The following is a 19,494-nucleotide window of genomic DNA, read 5'->3' on the forward strand; positions in this document are numbered from 1 at the left end:
GGTTGATTCCTCCAGTTCCATTCTTCTTTCTCAAGATTACTTTAGCTATTTGAGGTTTTTTGTATTTCCATACAAATTGTGAAATTATTTGTTCTAGTTCTGTGAAAAATACTGTTGGTAGCTTGATAGGGATTGCGTTGAATCTATAGATTGCTTTGGGTAGAATAGCCATTTTGACAATATTGATTCTTCCAATCCATGAACACGGTATATTTCTCTATCTGTTTGTGCCCTCTTTGATTTCTTTCATCAGTGTTTTATAGTTTTCTATGTATAGGTCTTTTGTTTCTTTAGGTAGATATACTCCTAAGTATTTTATTCTTTTTGTTGCAATGGTGAATGGTATTGTTTCCTTAATTTCTCTTTCTGTTTTTTCATTGCTAGTGTATAGGAATGCAAGGGATTTCTGTGTGTTAATTTTATATCCTGCCACTTTACTATATTCATTGATTAGCTCTAGTAATTTTCTGGTAGAGTTTTTAGGGTTTTCTATGTAGAGGATCATGTCATCTGCAAACAGCGAGAGTTTCACTTCGTCTTTTCCTATCTGGATTCCTTTTACTTCTTTTTTTGCTCTGATTTAAGCTGCCAAATATTAAAGAGAAAATTTCAAAGGGAGCAAGAGAAAAACTGAGTCTCATGTAAAGGAATCCCCTCAAGGCTCTCAATTGATTTGCAGCTGAAATATTGTAGGCCAGAATGGAGTTACATAATATATTTAAAATACTGAAAGGATAAAAATATCTACAACCAAGGACTTTCAACCCAGTAATATTGTCATGCAGAATTGAAGAAGAGACAGAGTTTCCTAGAGAAGCACAGCTGAGATCCTCACTAAACTGACCCTACAGTAAATGGTGAGTGTCAGCCTCTCAGTCATGTCAGACTCTTTACAACCCACCCCATGGACTGTAGCCCGCTAGGCTCCTCTGTCCATGGGATTTCCCAGGCAAGAATACTGGAGTGGGTTGCCATTTGCTTTTCCAGGGGATTTTCCCAACTCAGGTATCCAACCTGGGCCTCCTTCATTGCAGGCAGATTCTTTACCAACTGAGCTACAAGGAAAACCCAGATCTTTCAGAGTGTGCATGAACTTAAATGACATCTGTTTTAAATGGATAGATACAGTTATGAAGGACAGTCTTTTCAACTGCCAGTGATGGGAAAACTAGATATCCACATGCAAAAAGAAGTTGGGAGTTGACCTTATAGAAAAAGCAACTCCAAATGCTTCTGAGATCTAGACATACAATATACAAGTATGAAACTTGCAGAAGAAAACCTCTGGAAAAACTTTCTCATCATTGGATATGGTCACAATTTGGGGGATTTGACACCAACGTACAGGCAATAAAAGAAAAAATTATTATTAGTCTTTATCCAATTTTCAAAACTGTTTCGCACTGAAACAAATTACCAGGGGTGGGGGGGGAGACAAACCACAGGATGGAAAAAAAGAATCATTGCAAATCATATTTGTGATAAAGCTTAATAGAATAACATTTTCTGTCAACACTTTACCACACATTGTCTTTGCTCAACTGACAGACATTGCATGGTATCCCTTAGTCATTTTTGTTTACTATTTCCATAATATTATTCCTGGTTATGCCTCCCTACTGATACAACATTGAGATTTTTTATATTTAATCACTATAATTGAGTTTATCTTGAATACCACCTCTTCTCTCCTAAACTCAGAATGTTTTCTATAGTGTTTGGATTTATGCCTTGAACTAATCTTCAGCCATCTAGGGTTTGGAGTTGAGGTTCTTGCAGATCTCCTTTGGGTCCCCCTGGGTTCACAGAAGCTATGGGGCCGTGACCTCCTGGGGTTGTCCTAGGGCTGTGGTGCCCAGTGCGTGGTGTGCACGGGTCTCTCCAGGGAGGACCTCTGAGCCCCTGTCCCCCCTTCTCATCTGGGGCCCTCCTGGGGGCTCAGTCCTGACCTGACGGCTTCTCTCAGCTTCCCACCCAGCTCTGTGAGGACAGTCCTGTACAGCCTTGGAGTGGATGAGGCTTCCTGCTGGTGTCGTGTGTTTTCAGGAGATGTGACCCTGATGTGCTTCTGGGGGCGCTGAGCTCAGCGTCCTCTTGCCCACCTGGAGCTCCTCCCCAGGACAGCTTGTGACACTCACTGTTCGCTAACTGTGGCTCCTGTGACTGTTCAGGAGGAGTCGGGGCCAATTTATTTTCTTCCTTTCCTGGACCATGGTTTCCTTTTTCTTTTTTCCTTTCTTTCTCCTTCTTTCCTTTTCTTTCTGTCGTGTGTGTTTGTGTTCCTGTCTGTGTGTGTGCATTCATCATTGGGTACTGAAACAACAGGCAACTACTCACTCTTGGTTGATTTCCTCCACGTCATGACTGGACTTCACTAGTTAACCTGGCAGGCTCCTTGCCTGGGATCAGCCCAAAGGAAAGCCAAGGGCTGCTCAGTTTATTTCTGAGTCAACATCTTGCCTGGCCCATGGGTGGCTCTTTTATTCCCATGAATATATGGCTGTTTTTGAATGCCCTATGTCTCCCAAATCCACATGCCAGTTCTACTCAGGGTTTTACATAGTCTACTCTAGGTCTCCACCCTTAATCTTTTGTCCCTGGTCCCACATATGTATAGTCCCCCTGCAGCTTTAATGAGACGCTCCAGTTGCTCTTCAGTTTAAGCTTGTTTAGGTAAAGGGGACATTCATCTTCAGGCTGTCCCCAAGTAGGTTGGAACATTGCATTAAGGTTTTCTGTAATCACTCTGGTTTGAGGGAGCTGAGCCGCTGCTCTTTACAGATCAAGATTGCACTGCCCCAGGCAGGAGGAGGGTACAGGTGAGTAAAACCACCGTAAAATGTCCTTTTATCCTCTTCTGGATTTTTCGTAATTGTGTGTTCACTTTGTTGCCATAGATTTTGTTTGACTATTCTCTAGTGCTCATATGACATTTTTCATCTGGGTTCTGATTGTTTTCTCATGTTTCTAAGGGAGAATTCAATACATCCTAGCCCACCATTTTGCTCATGTCACTCTGTTAAATTTTATTTGGTTTCACAACATTTCACCATATCAGTGCCCCACAATTTCCCTTACTCATCCCAAAGCTGTTACAATTTAACTTGCTTACAAGTTTTTCTTTCATGGGTAAGGTTGAGCAAAATAGCAAAGTATATAAAATATGTATAATTTACACTATGATAGCTTTCTAAAAGTTATATAACTAAGTTCAAGGTATAAACCCTCTAAGAATCTGTTTGCACACTGTACATGGTATACAAAAACTGGCCAGAATGTATGGTTTTGGTGTCCTTTTCAGGATTTCACCACCATCAGGTCTGTAAAGCAAAATAATTTTGCTGGTGGGAAAAATAAAAGGCAAATTTATTTTCATTTGAAGTTTTCATTCTTTATGAAGGGATAAGATTTTTTTAAATGCTTATTAATCATTCCTTTAAATTGTGTGACTCTCTGTGCATATTTGTACTGTAAGATTCAGCTTCATAATTAGAAAAATGAAAAAAGATTGCTATGTGGAAGTTTCTAGTCTAATATACAGTTAATGCTTGTTCAGCCAACCTCATCGAAATGTATCTTAAGATTATACTGATAGAAAAGCCCAAGCAAGTTAACTGGCTTTAATTCTCTTCTTACTCCGTGGGAACTGTTTTAATCATGCTCCTCCTACAATGTATCTGCTAGCATTGGACAGTGCAGCTGGGGCGTTACCTTCCTATTATTTATAACCTGTGAAGGCAGAAGAAAAAAATCAGAGTCTGCTTACTCAGAGGAGCAACAGGCAATGGAAACCCAATGTCAGAGGGTGAAGCTTAATGATGGCCACTTCATTCCTATCCTGGGATTTGGAACCTATGCACCTAAGGAGGTAAGAGTAGTGGTTTGGGGTTGAGATATAAATAGTAGTGGATGTGACATGAGCAGAAGGGACTTGGGTTGTCAAGCACTGAGCTCCTGTGTGACTCTGGGAGGATCACATGGTTCCACTAACCAGACTAGAACCATGCCCTGTGAAACAGGAGAGAGCATCCAGTCTCCACTCTGCATCAGGGTCTGAGGCTGTGCTCACCTGCAGATTTCTCTGGGTTCCCCTCCAGTTTCTGTCTCTTTCCCAGCTTGGCAGAAGAGGTGAGACTCGGCTGTCAAGAACACTGACTGTCAGCTGCTTTGCTTTGAAGAGCATTGTAATGGTGGGGTTTATCTGTATGTTTCATTAATTCCAGAACCCTTTCCTTCTTCCAAAAAACATGATCCAGAGAAGTATTTGAGGTGGAAGGTCCTGAAGATGAGGTGACTGAAAACTAATTGGAGAGATTGCTTTTCTACTGTGAGATACCTGCTCAGTGCCAGGCAAGAAACACTCCAGTGTTTTGCCCTGTACTTCTGTTTCTGCTTGGAAACTTCTTCTAATGGAAAGTATAGCTTCATTAGAGGGGATAAGCCACATTCTTTCAGGCAAGGTTTCAATTGTAGGGTTTATATTTGATTCTTACTATACTCTTCAGTCCTTGTGCATAAGAGGACCTAGTGGACAAGACTCTAGACTGGAAGCCAGAAAATTGGCTGTCCATCTTGTCCTTGAGAGTATGTGGTTGTGACAAGGAACTGGTCCTTAAACTTTGAGTCCCGCTGTTTTCATCTACAAACAGAAGGAAATATTCAGAAATACTTTGGAGATAGAAGACAGTGCTTGTTTACTTTGTAGAGCAATGTGGAGTGAGGGTAGGGAAAGGTTCAGGCTGTTATTGAAGCTCACCGGTTCATTACTCAATACATCCCTGAGTGCCCCTGCATTTAAGGAAAACCGGGACTAGAGCCAAAAGAGGGCAATTAGACCAAGGGTCTACTTCCTTGAAAAAGGAAAGATTCTAAGTCACATAAAAACAAATGGAATAGTATTCAGCATTTATAAAAGAAGTTATCCTTTTTGCCTTTTGCAACAACGTGGAGGAACCTGGAGAATATTAAACTAAGTAAAGTATGCCAGAAGTAGGAAGACAAATACTGCCTGATCTCTTTGTTGGTGGAATCTAAAAAAGTGAAACTCAGAAGCAGAGAGTAGAGGAATGGTGACCAGAAACTGAGTACATGCTGGGGCAAATGGCAAGATAATGGTCAAGGATACAGACCTCCAGTTATAAGTTGTGAGATGTAATGTAGAGCATGGTAAATATAGTTTAAAAAATGGATTCTATTCATGAGATTTGCTAAGATACTAGATACTAAGTATTCTCCCCACAGCCAAAAGTTATCTATGTGAGGTGACAGATCTGTTATTAGCATGATTGTGTTAATCATTAACAATAGATACTTATATGAGAACATCGCTTTGTACAACTTGAATAGATACAGATTTTATTTGGTGTATTCTATGTGGCTTCACTAGTAGACAGAGGTCCCAGAAGCTTTCACCTGGTCTCTTGATGCTTTTCAGCTCAGTTCAGTCACTCAGTAGTATCCAACTATTTGCGACCCCGTGGACTGCAGCTTGCCAGGCTTCCCTCTCCATCACCAACTCCTGGAGCTTGCTCAAACTCATGTCCACCAAGTCAGTGATGCCATCCAACCATCTCATCCTCTGTTGTCCCCTTCTCCTCCTACCTTCAATCTTTTCCAGCATCAGGAGCTTTTCCAATGAGTCGGTTCTTCACAGCAGGTGGCCAAAATATTGGAGTTTCAGCTTCAACATCAGTCCTTCCAATGAATATTCAGAACTGATTTTCTTTAGGATGGACTGGTTTGATCTCCTTGCAATCCAAGGGTCTCAAGAGTCTTCTCCAATACCACAGTTCAAAAGCATCAATTCTTTGGCACTCAGCTTTATTTATAGTCCAACTCTCACATCCATACATGACTACCGGAAAAACTGGAACTTTGATTAGACAGACCTTTGCTGGCAAAGTAATATCTCTGCTTTTTATTATGCTACTTAGGTTAGCTTCTTCTTCCAAGAAGCAAGCGTTTTTTAATTTCATGGCTGCAGTCACCATCTGCAGTGATTTTGAAGCCCAAGAAAATAAAGTCGTCACTGTTTCCATTATTTCTCCATCTATTTGCCATGCAGTGATGGAATTGGATGCCATGATCTTAGTTTTTTGAATGTTGAGTTTTAAGCCAGCTTTTTCACTCTCCTCTTTTACTTTCCTCAAGAGGCTCTTTAGTTCCCCTTGCTTTCTGCCATAAGGGTGGTATCATCTGCATGTCTGAAGTTACTGATATTTCTCCAGGCAATCTTGATTCTAGCTTGTGCTTCATGCAGGCCAGCATTTTGCATGATGTACTGTGCATATGTTACATAAGCAGGGTGACAATATACAGCCTGACGTACTCCTTTCTTTATGCTTTTACCAGGTACTTTATACCTTTGTGGATTTTGCTTCAAGCATCTCATGGTATAAATTGTATCCATGACTACAACTTTATGCTAAGTCTTACAATTTTTTCCAGAAAATCACTGAATCTGGAGTTTTTCCTGGGGTCGTCTGATACCTGTGATCAACCACTGATCCCCTGGGATTGAAGGGTTCCTGGTTGTCCATTTAATCACTGACCAGGAACATTGAGGAAAACTGTCATGGATTCATCACCACACATTTAGAATGAACCAGAAGCACAAAGAAAAGTTGACTCTTGGGAAGATCGAATCTTGTGGCTCAGCAATTTCTTAATCATGTGGATGTTCAATTCCTACCTTTGTTGCTTATGTAGGTTCCTAAGAGAGAAGCTCTGGAGGTCACCAAATTTGCTATAGAGGTTGGGTTCCGCCACATTGACTGTGCTCATGCGTACAATAATGAAGAGTATGTTGGCCAGGCCATTCGAAGCAAGATTGCCGATGGCACTGTGAAGAGAGAAGACATATTCTACACTTCAAAGGTGCTTTGTGTGTTGTGTGTGTGCACATGTGCACAACTAGTTGTATGCAGGTGACAATTATGTAATAAGATCAGTAATTAGGTGAATGTTGTTTATTGATACAGCTTTCTTTCCACACATATTTATATATTAAATGTAGTTTCCTCCTCCCCTGCCCAAAAATAGAAAGTGATAACAACTTTCTTCACTGCCATGTTCAAATTTTGAAGTCACTTTCCTTCTCTGAGCCTAGATCAGAGAAATATGATTTAGTATGGTCTAAGGATTCATACAGAAGTGTGAATAGATTATAGCTTTCCTTATCATCTGTGCGAGTTTCTCAAATTTCTTCACATTCTGAATTTCAGTTCTCAACTCCAAGAGTAAGAGAGAACATTAGGAGAGGCACTTTGTATATTACACAAGATCTAGCCAAAGTGTCTTTAATTATGTTCTGCTCATGTTAATATTCTCAAAATACTTTTTTCCTACAGTTGTGTAAACAAAATGCCAATTAATTCTGAGAGGACTGATTGATTGAATTAGACTAAGTTTGTGCTTTTACGCTCTATCAAACACAATTCAGATGATAGGCATGGTAGTTATTTTATAACGTTATTTATCTTGATTAATTTCATTCTATTATGAATTATATACTGATGATATGTTCAGTCAAATAATAAAGTTTGCATGGGTGGGTTAGATAAAAAATGGAACTCTAAAAAAGGAGCATTTTTTCCCAGTGGTCATCCATGTCTAACCAATAAAAATGTTTAATCATTAAATGAAACAAGACAAACAAAATTACCTACTGCCTTCATTTAATGTAACATCTATTACTTAATCTTTGCAGCTTTGGTCCACATCCCTTCAACCAGAGTTGGTCCAATTAGCCTTGGAAAAGTCACTGAAAAGCCTTCAACTGGACTATGTTGATCTCTATCTTATTCATACTCCAGTGGCTCTGAAGGTTGGCAATTTGTGTGATCACCTCTATCTTATTTCATGTGTCACAATGTCTATCAGCTTCCATGGATGGTTGGGTTAAGATTTCTCATAGTACTTTTTTTCATAATGCTTCAGTACTTGAGTACTTAAGATTTTTCATAGTACATTTTTTTCATGGTACTTAACCACTTAAGATTTTTCATAGTACTCTTTTTCATAGTAGTTAAGTATTTTTCATAGTACAGTGTATGATGTACTCTACACTGAGGAAAGTTGAGTTGCAGGACTTTTAGAAATGGCTCCATTTTTCTATTTCTTATCATGACATTGCTCTTTGTTTACTTTATTTTCACTGAACATTTTCTGTTGATGGCAAATATGGCCTTGGGGCCTCAAAGCTCATGGTCATGAACATTTGAGAGCATGTCTGGATCTTCCACATTCCTTATCAACCTAAGGAGAGCCTTACTGGTTCCTATGCCTGCCCTAGGGCACCTGATGCTCAAAGGGAAAAGGAAGTCTAATATTTAGCCCAGATCAAGTTTGCAATTTTAATGCCAGAAGTAAGGCATAACTTACAGTCACTCCCAGCACAACAGAGGTATTTTGCAAGAGGAAAGTAAAAGAGGCAGAAAAAAAAATTCAAATAAATCATTGATAGTCCCCATTAGAATGTAGGAAAATTGTATTTATCAAAACGTAAGTGAAAGAGATTAGTGGAAAATTGCCTTCTAAACACATTCCTTAAAACTCCATTTGTAAAGCAGTTTGCAAATGTTAGTATCTAGAATGCTGTAAACCTACATCATAGAGGTTTGATGCCCAGGTCTTAGTCATGCCTGGCTGTCTGGCTAAGTGTGGGAAACTCTTTTGTAACATCTCTAAAATGACTGCTTCTATTCCAGCCAGGGGAGCAAATTTTGCCAACTGATGAAGATGGAAAACTGATACTTGACTCAGTGGATCTCTGTCACACGTGGGAAGTGAGTTCAAGGAGGAGAGAACCAGGGGAGGAGCCAGGAGAGAGGGAACCTCCTTCATTTCTTCCACTTGTGAGAATGGGCTGTGGACCATCAGATCCAGCAGTTCATGAATCTAAGGGCTGGGATGCTAGGGTTGTGGAGAGGAAACTATTGCTGAAATGTTCACAGAGAACAGTGGAGGAGAATTTGGGATGGTAACATGGGCATCTATTTCTTTCCATGTATTATGTCTTCTGCAGGGTTTTTCTAACTGCAATTCTTCTTGGGTCATGAACTTCTTCCACCTTTTTCTTCCTTTTAATCAATGCTAATTTTTGACAAGAGACGCTTTTAATAATTTTTTTCAGCCATTAATCTTGTTTTATTGCCCATTCCAAGTGACTGTTCATGACTGTTCACCACCCCTCCCTCCCAGGCCCTGGAGAAGTGTAAAGACGCAGGGCTGACCAAGTCCATCGGGGTGTCCAACTTCAACCACAAGCAGCTGGAGAAGATCCTGAACAAGCCGGGGCTCAAGTACAAACCCGTCTGCAACCAGGTGAGCAGCCTGGCTCCTCTCCCTCATGCTCTTCAGAACCTCCTTCTTGCACTGGAGCCAGATGTCTGTCTGTCGTTCCCTCCTGTTCATCTGACCTTTGGGGAGAGAGGATTCTAGAGAGCAGAGCCTCTGTCTGGACAGTGTGAATAGAATCCATAACAGTATCTCCGAATGATAAAGTCTGGGTGGAGAAGGCAGGGAGGGCTTCCTGCTAAATTGTGGGTAGGAACTGAAGGAAGTGAAAGGGAGTTAGACTCAACACCCAGAACTTAGAGGAAGGGGTTTTCCCCTGAGCTTAAAGCATGACCAGAAATCAGATGTTAAAATGTCTTGGAGGGAACTATGTACATTAAGGAAACATGGAACAGGAAGTAAAGAGAAAAATCAGCTGAGATGGGTGTTAAGAGTTTTTGTGGAGTTTGAATGCCTGAATCCTTTGTCTTGATTTCTCTTCATTTATGGGTCTTCAGCAAAGTTTGCTGGAGGCTATGAAAGCTCATCAAGTTTGATGGATGAAGTTAAAGGATTATGGTGATACTAACCACTGATGAAATATTCATTCAGGAATACTTACTCAATCCTAGAGCACACCTTGTGATTTACTCAAGCTTGGACAGGTTCTCCCATCAATGTCCATCACAAAATTAACTGATTAAACTCATTTCTCTATTACTGTTTCTGTACTTGTACTTTTTTTGGTTCTATTTTTTACCTTACTGTGGTAAAAGAAGACCATGAGACCTAACCTCATAGCAAGTTTTTAAGTATCCATATAATATAACACAGTGTTGTTTATTATAGAGACAGTGTTGGAAGCAGATCTAAAATTCATTCATCTTGTATAATTGAGACTTCACATCATGCTTATTGATTCTGGATTCCCCTCTCATCCCAGCCTCTGGCGACCATCTCTCTGCTGTTTAATTCTAAGTTTGACAGATCAAGATATGCCATATAACTGAGATGTGATACATGTGTTATGTAATCTTCACCCTTCTGCAATGGTCTTATTTTGTATGCACCATAATATCTTTAATTTACAGTTTAGAGTCAAGGAAAAAGAATGTTATATGGAAAGTGCAGTTTACACAATTCAAGAAATATATATATATATATTTAGTAATAAAAGTTAAGAGTTTTTAATAAAAGTTTTTTTTAGTTATATAAGTTAATGTCATTCTGGTATCAGTTTTACTTCCATATTTTCATTGTGAAAAATTTCAGATATTAGAACAGTTAAAGATATATAAGAGTGTGTGTGTGTGTGTATATATGTGTATAAAATATATATATTTAATTCTATGCATTTATATAATAAATATATATATATATTATGTTTTGATGATCTGGACCTGATGTGGTTCGCATGTCACTTTGAGTCATATTTTTCATGGTTTTTAACCTAGACTAGTCACTCAATCATTATGTCGTGAAGACAGCGAGACAAGTTCTCGACAACACACTGTATTTATCATCATTACTTTGTGACATTAATTAACTTGTTTGTTTCTAGTTTATGTAAATTAGTAGTTAAATCTGAACTTCTTACTACATTAAGGTTAAACATTTGACAAGAAAATGTCCTTTCCCCCCCCACCCTTGTTCTGATGGGCAGGGACATTCTCCATAAATCTTTACTTTTTTAAAATTTATTTTAATTGGAGGCTAATTACTTTACAATATTGTGGTGGTTTTTGCCATAAGTTTACGTGAATCAGCCATGGGTGTCCTTTGAGTGCTGTGCCTCTCACATACACCTGAGTAGGAAGCATGTGATGACAAGTTGTCCTTTTGTGAGTAGTGATATTTTTTTCTCCTGGTAAAGCTACTGGTAGCTAGATTTTTTTGTTTGAAAGTGTGTATTTTCCTGTTGAAATTATCGAGTCATCTGTTGGATAATAACTTTGATCAGGGGAATTTTGATTTCCCCCAAATTTTCACAAAATGGTTGAGTATCCTTCAATGACTTCCACCTGCATTAATTATTTCATTGGGATGTTTTTCAATATTTTCAATTTTAAGCAATATTTTTAATCTCCTGACCTGACATTTTACTGTAAAGACAAAATTCCCTCATTAAATAACATAAAATGTACTTATTCCTGTAAGACAGGATAAAAACTTAACTCCTTCCCATTAACTGTCACTTTCTGAGAAAGGATTTATTGTAATATCACCCATGGAGGAAAATAGTTTTGTTCTTTCTCCCACTCTCATCACTAGAGCCTCGGGGATTTTTATTGACTCTCTGTGCTACATTTGTTTTCACTAATGATTCTTTTTGATGCTCAAGCTTACTCAAATGCCACCAGTGGGACCTCCCCCTCCCATCACACTAGATCCCCTCCCATTACATTAGATCCTATAGTCCCAAGATTCTAACAGCTCTTTTTCTGTCCCCAGTCTGGAATTAGGCATATGTCTTGGTGGGGTTCAGTGGTATTTAGTAACCAAGATCTGGTTCCTAGAGATGCTTGTTCTCAGGAATTATTATTATTTTTTTAGTCTTTTCAGGGAACAGAGATGATAAAATTTGTTTTTTTTAAAAAAAATCATTACTTGAGGTTGACATTTCCAGTTGTAATTTGATTTGCAGAGTTATTTTTCTTTAGCATATGTAATTTTTGCTTTTAGGCTTCCTCTGGCATATTACCTTTTCATACAACTTGACACTCTTGTCTGTTGGCATTCTACAGGTGGAATGTCACCCTTATCTCAACCAGAGCAAACTGCTGGAGTTCTGCAAGTCACACGATATTGTCCTAGTTGCCTATGGTGCTCTGGGATCCCAACGGTTATCACAATGGTATGAACATTACTGAAGGTCACAGGAAGTTACTCTGAAACTCAATTTTTTAAGTCTTTACTGAATTTGTTACAATACTGTTTCTGTTTTCTGTTTTGGTTTTTGTTCTTTAAAGCATGTGGAATCTTAGCTCCCTGACCAGGGATCAAACCCCCAACTCCTGGATTGGAAGATGGTCTTAACCATTGGACAACCAGGGAAGTCCATAAAACTCAAATTTTGGTGAAATATTTTTATAATAATGTACACAGTGCTTTTTTCATACTGTTCATGGGGTTCCACAAGACTGGAAAAGGTCAGTTTTCATTCCAATCCCAAAGAAAGGCAATATGAAAGAATGCTCAAATTACCACATAATTGCCTCATTGCATGTGCTAGCAAAGTAATGTTCAAAATTCTCCAAGCTAAGCTTAAACAGTACATGAACTTCCAGATCTTCAAGCTGGATTTAGAAAAGGCAGAGGAACCAGAGATCAAATTAACAACATCCATTGGTCATTGAAAAAGCAAGAGAGTTCCAGAAAAACATCTACTTCTCCTTTATTGACTATACCAAAGCCTTTGACTGTATGGATCACAACACTGTGGAAAATTCTTAAAGAGACAGGAATACCAGACCATATGAGCTGCCTACTGAGAAATCTGTAGGAAGGTCAAGAAGCAACAGTTAGAGCTGTACATGGAACAAAAGAATGGTTCCAAATCAGTAAGGAGTACATCAAACCTGTATATTGTCACCCTGCTTATTTAATTTATATGCAGAGAACATCATGCAGAATGTTGGATTGGATGAAGCACAAACTGGAATCAAGATTTCTGGCAGAAATATCAATAACCTCAGATATGCATTTGACACCACCATTATGGCAGAAAGTGAAGAAGAGCTAAAGGGCCTCTTGATGAAAGTGAAAGAGGAGAGTGAAAAAGCTGGCTTAAAACTCAACATTAAGAAAACTAATATCATGGCACCCAGTCCAATCACATCATGGCAAATAGATGGGGAAACAATGAAAACACTAAAAGTCTTTATTTGGGGGGGTGCTCCAAAATCACTGCTGATGATTACTGCTGCCACAAAATTAAAAGACCCTTGCTCCTTGGAAGAAAAGTTATGACATACCTAGACAGAATATTAAAAAGCAGAGACCTTACTTTGCCAACAAAGGTCCATCTAGTCAAAGCTCTGGTTTTTCCAGTAGTTATGTAAAGATGTGAAAGTTTGACTATAAATAAAGCTGAGAGAAGAAGAATTGATGTTTTTGAACTGTGGTGTTGGAAAAGACTCTTGAGGGTCCCTTGGACTGCAAGGAGATCAAAATAGTCCATTCTAAAGGAAATCAGTCCTGAATATTCATTGGAAAGACTGATGCTGAAGCTGACACTCCAATACTTTGGCCACCTGATGCGAAGAGCTGACTCATTTGAAAAGACCCTGATGCTGGGAAAGATTGAAGACAAAAGGAGAAGGGGATGACAGAAGATGAGATGGTTGGATGGCATCACAAACTCAATAGACATGAGTTTGAGTAAACTCCGGGAGTTGGTGATGGACAGGGAGGACTAGCGTGCTGCAGTCCAAGGGGTTGCAGAGTCAAACATGACTGAGTGACTGAACTGAACTGAACTGAACACAGTGCTCTGCAGATAACTTTTAACTGATAGGGAAAGAAGAGAGATGGGACAAAATCCTTCTGTTTGGTCTTACCATCACAAACCAAATTGATTTTTTTACATTTCATGTGTCTTGTTGTATGTAGATTTTAAAGCAAGTGTCTCTGCATTGAACACTTAAGAGATAAACTTAAGTCATGACTTACTTGTTTTTTTAACAAATGAACACAGTGCTAGTAATAAACGTTTCAAGTCTCCCTCACCTTATATCTAAAATCAGGATAAGAAATGTACCTCCCAGGGACTGCGAGGAGATCAAACCAGTCAATCCTAAAGGAAATCAGTCCCGAATATTCATTAGAAGGACTGATGTTGACTGAAGCTCCAATACATTGGCCATATGATGCAAAGAACCAACTCATTAGAAAAGACCTTGATTTGGGAAAGATTGAAAGCAGGAGAAGAATGGGATGACAGAGGACAAGATGGTGGGATGGATAACTGACTCAATGGACATGAGTTTGAACAAGCTCCAGGATATGGTGAAGGACAGATAAGCCTGGCATGCTGCAGTCCACAGGGTCACAAATAGTCAGACATGACTGAGTGACTAAACAACAACCCAGATCTACAATGATAGAAAAAAATAGCAAATTGAATCATTTTAGTGAAAATTTATTTGTTGAAGTATTGCACAATGCAAATAATGATGAAATAAAGAGTTCTCATTTTTGGACTACTCAATTTTTATCAACACTTGAGAAAAGTGAAATTTGAAAACAAAAACATTTCCCTGGCTCCATCTCTTTTTATTTTATTGCCCTTGTACTTATTTTAGAGCTATGATTGTTAAAGAAAAAAAGCCACTGAGAGGTAAAACAGAAAAAAGAAAAAAAAATCCACAAGTTTGGCAGTACTGATCTCAGCTCAAGCATGCATCCAAATGACTGTGAGAACTTTGTAAATGCAGATTGGGAAATGACACAGTTGAGGTTCTGATTCAGTTTGTCTTCTGCTAAGCCATGGAATTTTATTTCTAACAAGATCCCAGGTGATACTGGTGCTTCTGGTCCCTGGACCACCCTTTGAGAAGCACTGGTCTAGAGTAGACCTATTTTGTCTATTTGAGAAGCCTCCTTAGAAACTGAGTATTCAGTCTCAACTCCTCAGCATTTTTTGATTTCCTTCCAGGGTGAACCCGAACCACCCTAATCTTTTGGAGGACCCGGTTCTTTGTGCCATTGCCAAAAAGCACAAGCAAACCCCAGCTCTGGTTGCCCTTCGCTACCAGATACAACGTGGGGTTGTGGTTCTGGCCAAGAGTTTCAATAAGAAGAGGATCAAAGAGAACATACAGGTGATGATGAGTGGGGCTGTGGGCAGAGGGCTCCTAAGGAATATACTTCACGAGGGTCATTCTTTGTCCAGCTCTTGGACTATCCTTGAGTCTAGACAAGTTACCTGTTTTTCCCAGTGCATGAATGCCTTGTGTGTGTTTCTGATGGTTTTCTCCCCCTGCATGGGAACAGGAGAGGCAGCATGGCTGGAGAGGGTTCGGGTTGGACAGAAAATAGAGATTTTAGTTCCAGCACTGTGTCTCTAATTTATTCTGTCACCTTGTACAAATGACATCTTATTTTCTTCATTCTTAATTGAAAAAATTACATTATTTGATTAGAGCAGACCATTTAGGCTGCTCTAACAAAATACTTAAGATCGGGTGGCTTAGAAAAAAATGATATTTGTTTCTCACAGTTCTAAAGCTGGAGGTCTGAGGTCAGAGTGCCTGTGTGGTCAGGTGAGGGCCCTCCTCCAGGTAACAGGCTTTCCCTTGTATTTAACATGGTGGAGGGGGCAGCAGAGCTCTCCCAAGTCTGTTATATGAATATGATATTGTTTAAATCTCATTCTTGAGGGCTCCACCATCATGACCTAATCACCCTCAAAGGCTCCAAGTCGTAATACCATCTCAGTGGGGTGAGGTCCCATCATGTGAATTTGGGGCCATACAAATTATAGCAGTGATCCTGAACTTAACAAATCATTGTGGTATTGTTTTGCATTTCCCCAAATACTAATGTTTCACTTTCATGCATTTAATCTCCTTGAGTTTCTGCTGTTGCAAAGTTCCTATTCAAGACTGTCCATTTTTGCTGAGTTGTCTTTTGATTTGTGTGTAGGAGACCATTGTTGTATCCTTAGCCATAGCTGTACAGGAAAATCTCCCCATTTTCAAGATTTAATGCAGAGATCAGTTATGTTTGTCTCTTGATTGTGTGGTTTGGCAAACAGCCTGCACTCAGCTTAGCTGTAGTCTTCTTGGCTGGGCTCTCTTGTGCATTTGCAGTTCAGTGCAGAGCAACTCAGCAATTCTGCTTTAGCAGATGGGTGTGGCTTTTGTCAGGGGAGCCTGAAAACTTCTCTGTATATATTTTCATATATATTTGACTCAACTGTGGCAACTAACCGATTCTTCACAGGTTAGCATGCTTCAGCACAGCACTATGTCCCCTCATCAGTGAATGGGGGAAAATCTTCAGCTGGGCTCAGAGATGACTCACCACTTTTTCTGGGAGTAGATTCTCAGTCTGGAGTGTCCAAAGGCTGTGTGTTTGGAAAAAGAGGAGTTTAGTTTTTTTCTGTCTCAAGTGATTCACTTAGAAAGGCTGAAGCACTGTAATGTTTGTGAGGTGGACAGAGAAAGAGAAGGTGTGGGAAGAAGAGGTGAGAACTCAGCAGAGGGTCGCAGGCTTGTTCACCTGGAAGCTGAGGATAGACTCGGCTTCCCTGTTCCCTCTTCTTGTCTCCTCCGTGGAAACTCCTCCAGTCCTCAGGGGGAGTCCGGCTGCTTGGAGGAGAGGTTGATGTTATTCTTCTTTCCTTCCAGGTGTTTGACTTTGAACTGACTCCAGAAGACATGAAAGCAATCGATGGCATCAATGGAAATATGAGATATTATGAATTTCTACCGTAAGTGACTTGCAGATGTTTCACACATACACTGTTTACTATAACAGGCAGGTCAGCAGGGGAACGAGGATTTTTAAAAGCTTAATTCTAGGAAGACTGTTCTAATTTCCAGTGTAAGAGTAAACCAGATGCTTCCTGTAGACCTCAGAGCAGAGGTTCCCTCCAGGGTTCTGTCTCTGACCAACAGAAATGTGACTGAGGCCCAGGACAGCCCATCAGCAAAATCCCCAGAGTTGACATCATGGTGAATTCACTACTTTGTGCCCCTAATTGCTGTGCCTGGTGTACCACCTCGCAGGGCTGAGGGACCCAGTAGACACATGGAGCACAGTGCCTAGTACTTTAAAGCTCTATGAAAAAATGTTCATATTTAATTCTTTTTAAAATTGGGTGAAATGATCAGATTAATAGTGACTGTGTAATAATGACTCTGCCCTGGATTATATTCCTGTTTGAAATTGAAAATGAAAGTGTTAGTTGCTCAGTTATATCTGACTCTTTTGTGACCCCATGGACTGTAGCCCCACCAGGTTCCTCTGTTCATGGAATTCTCCAAGCAAGAATATTGGAGTGGGTTGCCATTCCCTCCTCCAGGGGACCTTCCCAACCTAGGGATTGAACCCTGGTGTCCCATATAGCAGGCAGATTATTTACAGTCTGAGATACCAGAGAAGCCCATATTCATTTTTATCCTAACACAGTTTTAAAATGTCATATCAATGTTTTTATGGAGGAGAGCCCATGAAGGGCAACATGCATCAGTGCTGAGAGTTCACAGTGGACCTGCCTCCACCCTTCCTTCTAGTGTCTGGTGGATTTTCTCCCTAAAGGGCATTTCTTTTCCAAAACACCATCCATTTATGTCATGTTTATCTCTTCACTGGGCCTTTACCCCTATTACAACTCCCATATCCTCATCCTTGTTATCTCACAAAGCTGAATTACCCATAGAGCATGAGCTTAACTGACTTCTAGTCAGTGACTGCTGTGTCCTTAGCAGGACACACCCGGGTAAGATCATCCAGGTCTCTGGTTTCCTGAGTCAAGACTCATCCCAGTGTAACCTTTGTCCATCACTAGTCCATCCCCTGAGGAGCCTCCACCTCTTGGACTTTGACTTATTTACTAATGCAGAATTCCAGCTAATTACTGCAGAAGGATGCCAGGACTGAAGTGATAGAAGACTAATCAGAGAGAAGCTGGAAGGGAGTTTAGAGAGAAGGGAACACAAATTAGTGATAAAACGAAGACAGTTTCAAATGAAAGATCTCAAAACTCCCTTCTTGTTTGTAAAGCTATATCATAATTCTAAGAAAACACATGATAAATGAATAAAATGTGTAAAGCTACTTTTCTGTACTCAAAAGATTTTAAGTATAAATCTATGTTCTCCCTCATTAGTCTTGAATGCCTAGACTTATTTATCTTTGTGACTTTATGTCAACAGCACAGCTCCTGGCACATGGATTTGCTCAGAATACACTTTTTAATGAATTGAACTGAAAAGGACAAATTTAGAAAGAAAAATAAGAACATGAGAAAAAACAGAAAATAGCAGTAATACTAACAAATGAATAAGAAGTGTTCCATAAATTATAAATTAAGAAAGCAGTAATCATATTTGGTAGTTATGATTATTTAGGTGTACTTGGTATCTCTTCAATAAATTGGAAATTCTTTAATGGACGCACCCTGTATTTTTGGGTGATGCTTGATATTTTTTTTGATGGATGTATGAAAAAGAGCAACTAATTCTTTAACTGTGATTATTCTCATCATTTTGGGTCAAAAGTTACACCCAGGACTGAAATGACCTCCACAGTTAGCCATAGGTCTTTTGCTATCATACAAATTATAACCTGAGTCAAACTACCCATCACTGTGAAGTGAATATTACACGTGAGTGTTGGGACTGGATGTGCAGGTGCCGTGTGCACCTGGAGCAGACACCTGCATGTGTGCTTGCTGGGGGAGAAGGAGGGACGTGTTTCATAGATTTCAAGTTTTAGCCCATCGTGACCACATCACAGAGTAATACTCGCTATGAAAACATGAACTGATTTAATAAATTAGTACTCCTCTTTCTCTTCCAGTGTTATCGATCACCCTGAGTATCCATATTCTGAAGAATATTAGCTATGAGATATCTACCATGTATTCTACTAGAATTTCTGGCTTCTAGGGCTGTGAAGAGCATTTCTGTACTTGGTGGAGGTGTTTAAAAGAAGTGTCTTAACTTCTGAAAGCTTGCTTTTATTAAAAAAAAAAAGTTGTGAAATAATAAAGACTTCAAATAAGGATATTAGTTTTTCCTGATAACAAAATATTTGGAAAATAAAAGGGAAATGATAGAAAATAAAGATAACCTCTGATTAACCCATTTAATAAGTTTGGTGTGTTTTCCTGTGTGGAAAAATGCATCAGTCGACCTAAGAAAGAAATGGAAAATTTTATTTGAGTCAAATTTGAGAACTGTAACCCAGGAAGCTCTGAGACCTGTTCTGTCCTCTAGAAGTCAGGCACAGGTATGGAAGGTTTTGAGACAGAGGGCTCTGCATGAAAATACATTATTAACAGTATACATAATCCAGCTCTAAGCATCATTATGGTGGATCATGTGAGCCCTTACAAGGTCAAAAAGGAATTTACCTTTTAAGGAGCTGTCTTACTGATGCTGGGAGAAAGTTGCTTTTCATGGTTGAGCAGGTGTTTCCACGGATGGGGGAGGTCTGGCCCATGCATAATGCAGACATACAACTCACAGTGAGGGAGAGATGAAGTCA

The 19,494-nt window shown here is 39.5% G+C and overlaps 1 protein-coding gene across 1 annotated transcript; it reads left to right on the forward strand.

Annotated features, from left to right (window-relative positions):
• The first annotated feature begins 3,769 nt into the window (after nucleotides 1–3,769).
• On the forward strand, nucleotides 3,770–18,862 carry LOC139029592 (prostaglandin F synthase 1-like). The gene is made up of 9 exons (XM_020901799.2): nucleotides 3,770–3,868; nucleotides 6,709–6,876; nucleotides 7,709–7,825; nucleotides 8,709–8,786; nucleotides 9,202–9,324; nucleotides 12,021–12,130; nucleotides 14,933–15,098; nucleotides 16,629–16,711; nucleotides 18,805–18,862. The coding sequence occupies exons 1-9, from the start codon at nucleotides 3,785–3,787 to the stop codon at nucleotides 18,845–18,847; spliced, it is 972 nt and encodes a 323-aa protein (XP_020757458.1). The 5' UTR covers nucleotides 3,770–3,784; the 3' UTR covers nucleotides 18,848–18,862.
• The last annotated feature ends 632 nt before the right edge of the window (nucleotides 18,863–19,494 follow it).

This window comes from Odocoileus virginianus, chromosome 9, assembly GCF_023699985.2.
Source record: "Odocoileus virginianus isolate 20LAN1187 ecotype Illinois chromosome 9, Ovbor_1.2, whole genome shotgun sequence".
Lineage (NCBI taxonomy): Eukaryota > Metazoa > Chordata > Mammalia > Artiodactyla > Cervidae > Odocoileus > Odocoileus virginianus.